Here is a 12,423-nt window from a genome sequence, read left to right as displayed (position 1 = left end):
TTGCTTATATTTGATGTTTATACTTCAATTGAAATGGGTATATTCTTGAAAGAGATCAATTTTTGGGAAAGAAAGGGTTTGGCTTTCTAGTTCTCCATCTTCATACAAAAAAATGTGGGAATTACCAAAAAAGAAAAAAGGCAAATAGTTTCAAGATAAAAAAGTGTTTTCGTATAATTTTATATTCCAATAAAAGTAGTTGTTTCAAAAGTATTTTTCTTTCGTGGAATTAAATATTCACATAAAAGAGCAGTGTATCTTACCGACTGCGCCATGTTTTATAGGAATTTTGGGAGGTCAATTAAAACAACTTTACTTAGGGCCGGTTTATCAATCGCCAGCTAACCTCATTTGACTAATGGTTTTGTCTTAGCTCCTAGTCAAACTGTTTTTCGTTATCATGTTACCATCAACTGGTAGCTGAAGTCTCAGTGACCGTAACAGTCGCTAGAAAGTGAGTTTTTTTATTTAAGCTGACAGTTATGTCACAGAATATCAGTTCCGATATTCTGTGGTTATGTGGTCGCGCATGCGAAATTAGGTTATTTATGTTTTTTGTGATAATTTGAGAAATACTTTTTGCAAGTAAAGGGTTAATTACTATAATTGTTTGATTAAAGAAGTTTTCCATTTGTTGAATGACGAAGATGAGGATATATTGGAGTTCAAAGAAGACCTTACATTGTTAATGAACGTAATGATGCTTTCAAAGAATTAGATGAGGTAGAGACTTACAGGCCCTGATGTAGAGGAATTAAAATCAAATTCAACTCTTTTCCAGGCCTCTTCTTTCTTCTTCCATGTGATGGCATCAGTTTTTTTTTTTGCACTCAATGATAAATTTATAGGAATTGTCAATTTTTATTAGGATGTGATCTGTCTGTTTCGATAAAATTGGATGTTCTTTTATTGCTCATTTTCGTTTTTCATATGCCCTCTCAACTCATATAGGTTATTATGTATAACTCATGAACTTTTTGTTAGCAGTTGTCATTTTTGAAAATCAATCCTCCAATAAAAACAAGCCCCTGAAATAGTCACTTATGCCAACCTTAGTTAACTAACAGTTATTAAACATTAGCATCAGTCAGGGTATGATAAACGATTTGAGTAGTAACTGCAACATTGACTATCAGCTAAGCTTAGCTTCGAGGTAGCTAACAGGAGCATTCAACTACATATTGATAAACCGGCCCTTAATCAAGCAACTGTTTATTGCCAGCAGTCCACATCTTGACGTGTATCACAGAACAATAACTTGTCACCAGTGATGCCAACTTGGGGGTTTCCCCTTAAATTAAGGGGATATAATTTGAAAAAGGGGATTTTTTTTAGGGAGAAAATGAATAACTGATATCGACACAAATGAAGAACAGGAAGCTGATGAGTTTTTCGAAATTATGAATGAATTGGGAATTAATATAGTATAAGTATTAACGCTCATATATGTGTGTTCCATTGATGTATTAATTTTTCATTTATTAGTTGATGTGTACACTGACGTACTCACATAAAGGCAATAAAAAAGTTACCATGTTTTAAAAATTTTATCTAACATTTTTCAATAAACTTTTTATTTGAAACTTTGTTATAATAAGAATATAAAGGTAAGTTAATCTATTAACTTTTAAACTATTAAATGTTATAGCAACTTTGAATATTTAATTAGATTTTTCATTTACTACAAACATTTGGGGTAACTTGGTTTGAGTTTAGGGGGTTTTAAAATAGGCTTAGGGGAAAGATTTTAAGCAGTTGGCATCACTGCTTGTCACTCCTATTTCACAGGTTACTAACAGTGGTTTCGAGATAGCTTTTTCTTTCAGTTAGGTGTTCAAATAAAAATGCCTGTTGAAAATGTTCAAGTTGTTTATTTTCATCTGCAAAAAAAATATCGCCAAAAAACGGACTTCAAGTGACCAGTTGAAGAATTATAATGAATATTATACAAATACTTATCTTAATTTTTCAGAACAGAATACCTCACAGAAAAGACACACAACAAATAGAATATATGAATCTTTTCAGAAAACCTACCGGTGATTACTGTCAACATGAAAATTTCTTCGAGTATTTAGTCAACCTGAACATGGTGAAATTAGGCTCACTTGGTTGTAATTATTGGAATGATGTGTATTCAACAAATATTTGTTGTCTTTGTGCTTCTTATTTTTCCAGAATATAGTAAATTGAACCTCAAAAATTATTTATATGTTTCATATATTATCAATTATCATGAAATCTATTTCCGATTACATAATTATCACAATAGCTAATAAGTGCCTTGTATAGATTCCCGAGCCTCGCAATGGTTAAGGTGGCTACTGCCATGTAATATATTTGTTTATATGTACTCAGTAACGGAATTGTCTGTAGACAACAAGTCTCGCATCTATACTTCTCACTTTTCCACTCGACCTAATACTCCTCTGGACATTACAGTAGTTTTTTGCTGCCAACTAATAACGATAAATAACCAGAATCACGAATGCCAATTGCCGGTATTTTGACAGGCGTTCCCAAGGGAGTCCTCTTCCTGAATGTTTTATGAGTAAAAAACTCATTCTCCACTTCCTTCTCACTCACTAATTTCATCAATACCTAGACGATTTTTCCAGTGATCTCTCACGTAAAGCTCAAGGATGAGGAAAACTTATGCCATTTAAACCATCTAAAGGCTCATTAAATAAATAACCTGATTGTGGAGACTTTCATTACCAGTTTTTTCATACTATTGATGCTACCTACAGAATCATACATATATTTCTATTCCAAATAAAAAATATAACAATTGAATATCATTTATATATATAAAATAATTGCACAGATTAGTAGTATACTTATTACATAGATTATTTCACAGACACTCTACCATTCTATTCTAACATAACAGCCTCATGATTTTTCAATTATAAATAGTTTGAGCAGAAAAATGGATGGACGGTCCAATGTCAGTACTAAATACAGGTTTTTCGGGAACCGGGATAACAGCGGTTTTCCTTGAACAAAAAGAGATCGTAAGTGAATTTTTGAAGTCAGCATAATCAAATAATTGGTACTAACTGATCAAGTAAGTAATCAACTCAATCAATAATAATGTATGTCCAATGATAAAAAAGTGGAACGTAAAATATTGTTATATATCTCGGCGTTATACCCACAGGATGTTGTTAACAAATCTACAAAATGAAAGAGACTGCATATGTAAATGAATCACTGACAACCTCATAAATAATATCTTAACAGCAACAAAACTTTTCAACTTGTCTTCCAAAAAGTAATGTTCCTTTTCTATCAGAAGACCTCCCGAGGTTAGCTCGTAAATACAAAAAGCAAGCAGAATCTTCTGAATACCAATAAATTAGTAGTGAAGCTTTTAAGGACAAATTAAATTTTAGATGAACATGTAAAATTACCTAGAATGGTAAAAAAAACATGTTGATCGAATACAAGAAAATGGTATGGAGTACTAGCTCTGATAAGGCTTGCTCAACCTCTATTCTGCTTCAATTCCAAATGATTCATCTGATTTATCATTACAGGAATGTATATTTGTTATACTTGTGTCCATTCTAATCTTTTCCTGTATCAAATCTTATTCAATTCAAGCCTTTCATACAAAAATAACCATTATTCTTTCAGAGATTGAGACATTAACGACTTTGAATAGATATTTTTGTCTTTATCTTTATTATTTCGATTCAAAATGAGATGTATAATCACTAGCATGCCATTGCTATTAGTTTTTCTAGATGGCGCTGATCGGGCCCTGTCATTCGAAGCCCCGATACGTTCGGAAGGGCGCGTCAGCATTATCAACCAATGACTACTTCCCACGCCGTGGGGTAAATGATCATTGGCAACGAGAATAATGTGCCCTGAGCAAACGGTCGTTGTACCCTAGATGGTACTTCTGTTGTTACGAAGCATTTACTAAGATGTTAGCATTTGACTGGTTTTGTATTGTTCTTATTTTCTATTGAAATTATCCCTGTATTTTTGAATTTCCATTGCCTTTCTATACATATACTTTTGGATAGTAACTTTAAGTTTTATCGAGTATTACTGTATCTTTGAATAAGATAATGTGTTGAGAGTATACTTGGCTACAGCCGATATGTCGGTGTGTCCGAGTCGTAACAACGGGAGTACCATCTCGGATACCTTTACCACATGGTCTTTGATAATGTCTACCGCAGAAGTAGACGAAACGCCCGTCATAAAAACCTGCAAACCACGGCCAAAAAAACCGGGAAATAGCTTTCACAGAGTCTGTGTTCGAAAACAAAATGTCGATATTTTATCCGTTTTTCCTCCTCTTTTCAGACGATATTTGTCTCGCCAGGAGCTGAAAATTCCACGACAAATAACGTATTGCTATGCTTATTATTATCACCATAAAGCATTCAAAAATAAATTTTTCAAAATGTAACTTTGAATTTATATCTGATTATTTCTTTGAATTGTAGTTTTATGTGAGGATGTCAATATCTTTTAAACAAGGTCAAATGACAATGAAGATTATTATTATAGTTGCTACATGATTGCAAGATCTGTTTAGTTACTCTGGAACTTGTTTGGATATATACTTACTCAAGTGGATTTTTGAAACTCGCAATAAACAGCGTTTCATCCATTATTTTTTTCAAATTATGAACCGAATATCGGTTGTATTGACCCCAAATACTATTCATGTATAAGCTACTGTAATTCGTTGGATCAGTTTTACCTGAAAAAAAAAAAATTTATTTATTACCTCAATATTCTAAGGAGTAAATACGTAAGATAGAGATCAGTTGAAAACTTACGAGGAAATGTTTTCAGCTTTTCTTCGTTTTGCCTGATTTTTTTCGCAGCAAATGCGGCTTGTGGCACCGCAGCCATGTTTTCTTCTTGCTCACAGTCTGAAAATTAATAACAATTATATTATTTTTGTCACGAAATTTGTTCTTATATATTTGCTGATGTATAACTTTTACTCAACCAAATAAATATACAAATTTTTCCACATAAAAATTACAATCGTTTCATAAAATGTGCTTGAGAATAAAGTGCTTCCATTTTGTTTCTTCAGTGTGTTCTGTAAATCTGACCCAAAGGCACGCCTATGTCTTACCAGTTCCTTAACTATGAATACCGAAGGCTACAAACTTCTGTTGGGATCACTTTGCGACAGGCAAATAAATGAAATAAAAAGCTCCAAATTGCAATGGAATGGAATTGTACAAAGATAATGATATTATTTATTATTCTTTAGGAATATCAAATAGTGTCTGAATACTATAGATGTTTAAAATTCCATTTAATACTTTAGTAAGGGCAGTGTTCCATGTGAGTGAAATTTTACTTTTATCATAAACACGTGTAGCAAACCAGTAAATGATATCTGATTCAATTCCATAATCAAATGTTTGGAGTGAAAATTGGATAGGAAAAAATGTCGAAATAAGCGAATAATTTTAAGATGCAGCCGTTGTACACCATTAACATCGTGTTATTTACTACCTAATGTTTTTTACATTATTTGCTTCACGTTGAGAAAACAGCCATTCCAGATTTGAGGTTAAAATTGAATTACGATATAAAATTTAGCTAATACTCCTGTATTTCCATCTGAAAGATAGTAGGTACACCAATTAGCACTATTATATCTCGGACGAAATAATTACTTTCAACAAAGGAGTTTATTTCACTAGGAATATTAATAATTTGCATATAAGCAGTACTCATAATATGAATGCTCTGATTTGATTATATTAGGTTATTTCATAAGTTTTTTTCGTTACAATTCATATGTTTTTGTAGATCAAGATCTCAATTCTTCACAAAAAAAGAAATGGTTATATATTACAAAATACATTGGTAATAAATTTAAACAATTGATAAACTGGTCATTTTTTAACATTTATGTACATTAGGTTTTCCTATAAGCTGTCATGCATTTGCATAGGTTTTCTATTTGAATACATAAATATTCATCTACCAAAAAATTATACTTACTTAGACAGTAATAATCGAAGGTTTCGTTAAAGACTGTCGCCAGCTTTACTCCCAAATAGAGAACTGAAAATAAATATAATTGTATAGTGTCAAGGAAAAAACCTACAAACAATTTTGCAAATATAACAGTTGGCAAATATAGCAATACATTTTGGTCTTCTTCTGACGGCAGCGATTAAATTAATTTGTAGTTTGTTTACCTACTGTTTATTCAATGTCAGATTAAACGGGATCAATGTGTCAGCCCCAATTTAAATTTTGTAACAAATTTGTTCACAAGAAATTACGTCTTTAGATTCAAATGAATTATCCGTTGTTCTTTATCAACGACAATGAATGTTAAACCGTTGGGTCGACGAAATCAATTTGTGTTATTTGGCTACTGTGGCTACTGTTCCGAATAACCTAATCTTTTAATTAACAATATTTTTCTCAAATTCACTGATAATTCTGTGTCACAGTTATTATATATATACGGCATGACTCATGCCCTTAGTGTTGTAAATCATGCCCTAAAGAAAATAACGCCGGCCGCCACTGGTAGCCATAAACCAATTGTGACGTAGCTAAGAGTTCGCGAACGTACGATTTTCCCTTGCCGTTCTAGATGTAGCTAGAATAATGCTACAGGCTTCGATGAAATTCCGAGAAATGTTCCGGCGCCTTCGATTGCCAAATATAAGCGCCATCCACTCGCCCATCGAGACAGTCAAGTGGAATTTATACAGTGCGGTACGCGGAGCGATCTAGTAAGACGATAGACATTCGAATAATAGTTGAAGTTTTAGTTAAAGTGTTTGTTGTATTTAAAGTGAAATAAAGTTAAGTTTGATTATTGCTCAGTGTAGTCAATTATTGGTAAAGTAACATACATACACAGAGTCGTTTTTACTTTTTATTTTTACAGTATTTGTGTTTTTTTGCATGTAATATTTTAATTTTTCAGTGAATATAGAAGCCATTTGGTCAATATGATTTTGAGAGTACATTTCGTTTAAACTTTCTGTTCTCAAATCAAGTTTGAGCTGGTTGAGAGAGATTTTATAGACAGAAATATGGGTAGTGATCCGTTATACTATATTAAATTGTGAAAGATTTGATTTGTTTTCGGTTTTTTGTATCTTAGGAAAAAATTATCAAAGCAACTGTGACTTAGCAATCTAGCAATCTGTTATCACCCAACAGATTCATATTGAGTTCAACTGTGACAACATCAACATTATATTGCCCTCGTTGTTCCAAGTATTCCATTAGATCAGAATAAAAAAGTTTCGGACATGTTCTAGGAGAGTGATAAATGGAGATGATGTATATTTCATCTAATTCGAAACTCAATTTCACCAATCTGAGTCTTATCGGCTGTGAAGTTTAGATTGTCTTTAATAAAAGCGATAATCCCATCATTTTTATTGAGCTGACCCTCATTATATAACGAGACAAAACTCTTTAGTTTATATGTTTCTGTCAAAACTCAATGATCGCTAAGGCTTTTTCTGGCGCTCATGTATTCAATCCGTATTCGTCTGCGATTTAAACACATTCTTCTGGTGTTCGATTCAAAACTAGCGTGAGGTTGGTTTGAAACGGATTGACGTTACATTACGTCAGTTGTCAGTTTCTGCTTTATTTTGATCGTTATAGTTCATGAAGTGCTGAAAACTTTTCATCTAATACGTTGTGAGGATTTACAAAATAAAGCTGGGAAATTATTACCTACACAAATTGAGGTTAGAGAAAATTGAAAAGTTTGTTTTCATTTTTGAATTTGACATCTGACACGAATTGTATCATTCCATTCTGACTAATCTTATTATTGACGTCACTACGAATAGTTTTTGAATACCTACACGCTCGATTACGATTGAACACTAGAACACTAGTTCAAATTTTATCATAAGACTGCGAATATTCGAATGAAATATTTTCAAGTCGCAATGATATGAGGTTTGCCATCACTTAGAGTTTCAATTATTAGAGCTGATATGCAATGTTAGTATGTTTGATTTATTTATTCTTTTAGGACTTCATCATTGATTTCCGAACATTTACAGTGTCAGTTACAAAGAGTTTATTCTTAGAAACACAATCTTCTGTTTTTAGATGGAGATGTCAGATAAATCACATGTATCATTAAAATTGAGTTCGAAATAATAGGGCTTGATTACTTGGTTTTCTTAAATTCTCACATGTTCATTTTCCTAACTTTATCTACGATTATACATTTTGAAAATACGAACTTGCCAAATTAATAATATTATTGTCCATTGGTTGTTTACTTGTTATACACTCACCTGAAGATCTGCCGAATAGATCTCGAAACTCCTTATCGTCCCGTGGAAAAATCATGCAGATTCCGGTGTGTACAAAACTGATAAAAAAATAACAAAATGGCCGGGGCTTCACTCGGTAAAATCGGTTTGGAAATTAATCTTAGCTTGCTCGACTGAAGCAAACTGGTTCTCACAAAGAGATGTGCAATGCCTTGGAAACACAAGGAATTCGGTTAATTACTATTAAGGTCAAAAGTCGAAGGGTATCGCTGAAGCTGATAATCACTATCGGGCAACAAATAACATATATTGACAGAATTTCTCAGAACAATTGCATGGGCTTTCAAACGTACGGTATCTGTAAATACTCGTGTATGTGTTTACACTGGATAATATATACAGTGTTTTTATTGACTGTTTGGGTATTTTCATCTCCATTTAAATTTTTTTATTTTTCCAGATTGCGGAAGTTGAAAAATATCCCAAAAAAGGTTGATATTAATTCTGATTTCCTCCACAAAAATTTACTTCCGTTCAATATATACAGGGTATTCCTAAATGTCATCTGAATATTCAAGTGGAGATTCTGTGATTTATTCTAAGAGGATATCATGAACATAAAAAGTTCCATCCTCTTCACTTTTCAGTAGGACTACATGAATATATAATGGCTCATGATGATAAAAAAGTTGTAATGTCATTCGATACCGATATATAGAATGCTATTCACTTTTTTTTTTAATAGAAAAGGGGCTTTGTGATACTTTATTTGTTTGGTCTTTCAATGTTGTATTCAGCAGTGGTTGACTAAAAAAACCGTCGCATGTGCATCGCTTAGGAATTGTTGATTGACGTCAACGGCGACCCAGATTTTGTCTATTTTTCACGATAGTAAAAGTGTGTTTCTATAATGTATCCTCAGTGAACATGAATTTCCACAAAATAAACAAGTCGTCAATCAAAGAAGCTAAACCAGGAACTGAAGCCTCAAAAGCAACGCATTTGTAATCCAACACCAGACTGCGCTGTTTCTACCCATCATAGTTCTCATTAGTGGTGAACCATAAATGCATTCCGATTGTTAGTCTTAGTTTAAACAGATTTGAACCTAGCTCCCTTACCCTTACGACCTGTGTTCGTCAGCCGGACAAACGAAACACAACTGATTGGGGATTGATGACGGTCTTCAGACATCATCCGTACCGCCCCTCGTATGGTGTATTCCTATCTGGCTAGGGTGTTTGGGTGAGAAAAGTATTCATTAGATAACTCAGGATATGATCATGAATGCTTTGCTGGACACACCTGTCCTTGAAGGAAAAGCCCAAGCAGAGGCAATGACATCTTCCTTTACTAAGACGCCATCTATTGTATCGATAGAGAACTCAACCCTCGAATATCAAAGATAAACGTTGCTTTCCAAGGCGGTTCGTTACGAACCGAAGCTTCAATAGTATAAAGATTTATTATCTGCTTCAATATCGACCGCCGACAGACATTCATTTTCTGTCTAATATGGGATTTGTAAGACATTTCTCAGGTAATTGTTCATTTGTTATAGATCGCAGTAACATTAAATCCAAAAATGTTAAAGAATATGGAATTCAAGTTGATTGCAGAAACCTCAATATGCTATCCACATGGCGGAGCATCCTGATGCTGATCTGCCACTCAGTGATTGGAACATCATTATGAATCCCCAGAAGTTTGGTACAGGATTAATTTCCGACTTGATGCTCATCTACCTTAAAAAAAAATCAAATTGTACCTAATTTATTTGCTTCAAAAATGTATTTGAAGATAATAACAATATTATTATTATTATTCAAGATTGTCGAATATGTATTGTTTGTTTTCTTTACATTGAAACCAAGAAAACTTGAGAGATAGAGCGGAAATAGGATAGCACCAAGCACTGACCCCTGAGGAACTCCCGAACTGATTTCGAACCATTTTGAATGTTCATCTGAGATCTTTACACAGTTTTCTACCCAGCAGATATGACCCAAACCACAAGCAATTCCTCTGCAGCGTATTTAACAGTATCCTGAGGTTGACACAGTGACATATAGGTCACTAGAGAAGGGTGTCTTTCATGGACTTTCTGCTCAAAAAGTCACTTTTCCTAATGATTTGAGAAATAATTCTGACCAAAGCAGCCATAAAATTGTTTTGTATTTCTTTATTACACAAAACAGTTATTTCCCAGAAACATCACTAACCACCTTTTCCACCATATAAACCAATTATACAATTACCGTTGTTTGTGATACAAAATAAAATAGAATTATCATAAACAATCTTTACTATAAAGTCCATGAAGACATATAAACCCTAAAAAATTGAAACGATAAAAACAAAATTTTCGGTGGCATTTTCATTGGATACATTTCTGCGCCTATTTGAAATTATGTTAAAAAATCCATTAAAAAAATAAGGGCTCAAGAAAGTACAAATTATATGAACCAAATGTGTTTTTTCATTCCATATATCTAAGCTTCTCTGTAATTTGGCTACCTTTTAAGTACATCCAGTGAATTTTGGGTTACATTGAAAATCACCAAAAATGTCACTAAATAGTCTGAAAATTGCACCAGCTAATTGTTTTCTTGCATGCGCAGACGCAAAATTGCAAGTTGCATGAAGAAAATTGCATAATGGTAAAGTGGCCTTCATTCCATGACATACATAAAATTCCTGATGATGAAGGCCACTTCAGATTTTCGCCATCATCTGTATGCAACATGCAATTGACCTTATTGAGTGATGCGACCCCATGGTTGCCAACTGCAGTTAAATGACATTTGCTAATACATAAATAACCTATCTTTCCGAGTTCCGTCTGCATTTTCATTTTTAGTATATGAGAAACTGATTTCCAGAATATGGCCGAAAAGAGATTTCCAGTCGTCCTATTTGAAGTTGGGGCTCCAGAATGAAGAAACATTCATGTCCCAAAAATGAAAATGCAGAAGGAACTCAGAAAGATAGGTTATTTATTCATTAGTAAATGTCAAAATTTTACCGCAGTTGGCAACCATTGGGTCGCATCACTTAATAAGGTCAATTATGTCCCAAAAATGAAAATGCAGAAGGAACTCAGAAAGATAGGTTATTTATTCATTAGCAAATGTCAAATGCCATTATTTTACCGCAGTTGGCAACCATGGGGTAGCATCATTCAAATTGAACACTTTAATAAGGTCAATTAATTTTTCATTGAAGATCAGTGTCTTTTTTGGTGATTTGCAATGTGACCAACATTCCACAATTCACCAGATATAGATGCCTATAGGTTTTGCACATTCAAATCAGTTTTTTTTTGTAATGTTGAATATATGCCATGTTATCAAGCAGAATATGACGTTTTCAGATGGTTAGTGGCATTATAGTGTTTATAAAGTAGCAACAAATTGTTTTTCGTCTAACTTATGTGTTCATCTGAGAAGTGATCATGAACTGTTCATTAAAAACTGTTAACAGAATTGAAAAATAAACTGATAAATGTAGCCGTTACTACGTGATAGATCATCATGAAAAATGAGAAAAAAAATTTTCTGTTTTTTGGTCACTTGTATTTGTAACTAACGTTACTGCAGTTTCGTCTTTTAAGAACATTTTCAAGCGAATACAATAAATGTTCTTATAGTAGGAAACCGTAGTGACTTTAGTCACAAATACAAGTTAAAGACTATAGAAAGTTTCATTTCTCAGAATTAAAAAATTCAACCAATGAAATGCGAAAGATTATATACACAGCTACGTCTATTAATTACGGCACTGAGCTACAAATGAATTTTTTAAAGATATGAATCAATAAATATAATTTCTGAAGTGTTCATTGACAACTAACTTCTGACCATATTCTATGTTGTCACTAGAACATTCTGGTGAACAATGGCAGGCAACAGACATTTCAAAATGCTTCTGAACTTCTGACAAGTATGGTTAATGTTGTCAGTTATAACATATAATTCCTGAACTACAGCAATGGGCTACTGATGAAGTTTCAACTGGAATGCAGCTGGAAATCATTGTACTTGTTTTTCAATTCTTCTTCTTATCGATACAATTGCCTCAGCACTAAGGCTATCCAGCCAGTGTTTTCAATAGTTTCTGACAACTGCTTCAGATGACTCAATTTCATCGTTGA

The 12,423-nt window shown here is 33.2% G+C and overlaps 1 protein-coding gene and 1 long non-coding RNA gene across 3 annotated transcripts; one reads left to right on the top strand and one right to left on the bottom strand.

Annotated features, from left to right (window-relative positions):
* Positions 1–2,745: 2,745 nt before the first annotated feature.
* LOC111506502 (uncharacterized) lies at positions 2,746–8,504 on the bottom strand. Its single transcript, XM_023161581.2, has 5 exons — positions 8,292–8,504; positions 6,001–6,063; positions 4,809–4,904; positions 4,594–4,729; positions 2,746–2,999 (listed from the first exon to the last, which is right to left on the bottom strand). The coding sequence occupies exons 1-5, from the start codon at positions 8,344–8,346 to the stop codon at positions 2,906–2,908; spliced, it is 444 nt and encodes a 147-aa protein (XP_023017349.1). The 5' UTR covers positions 8,347–8,504; the 3' UTR covers positions 2,746–2,905.
* On the top strand, positions 5,225–11,737 carry LOC141485157 (uncharacterized). Of its 2 annotated transcripts, none has more exons than XR_012467049.1 (3): positions 5,225–5,331; positions 9,832–11,261; positions 11,382–11,737. It is a non-coding gene; the product is annotated as an uncharacterized lncRNA (long non-coding RNA). The 2 variants fall into 2 exon arrangements; XR_012467051.1 differs by lacking the exon at positions 5,225–5,331 and adding an exon at positions 7,504–7,727.
* Positions 11,738–12,423: the final 686 nt, after the last annotated feature.

Source organism: Leptinotarsa decemlineata, unplaced genomic scaffold, assembly GCF_025532065.1.
Source record: "Leptinotarsa decemlineata unplaced genomic scaffold, Ldec_3_MD MMD2_P_RNA_scaffold_2, whole genome shotgun sequence".
Lineage (NCBI taxonomy): Eukaryota > Metazoa > Arthropoda > Insecta > Coleoptera > Chrysomelidae > Leptinotarsa > Leptinotarsa decemlineata.
This window is presented reverse-complemented; position numbering and strand designations above follow the sequence as displayed.

Coding starts and splice junctions, on each gene's coding strand:
- LOC111506502 (XM_023161581.2), bottom strand. CDS start 8,346: ATGATTTTTCCACGGGACGATAAGGAGTTTCGAGATCTATTCGGCAGA. Junction 4,905..6,000: donor CTTCGATTATTACTGTCTAA/GTAAGTATAATT, acceptor ATTAATTTTCAG/ACTGTGAGCAAGAAGAAAAC. Junction 3,000..4,593: donor AGTTTCAAAAATCCACTTGA/GTAAGTATATAT, acceptor TTTTTGTTCAAG/GAAAACCGCTGTTATCCCGG.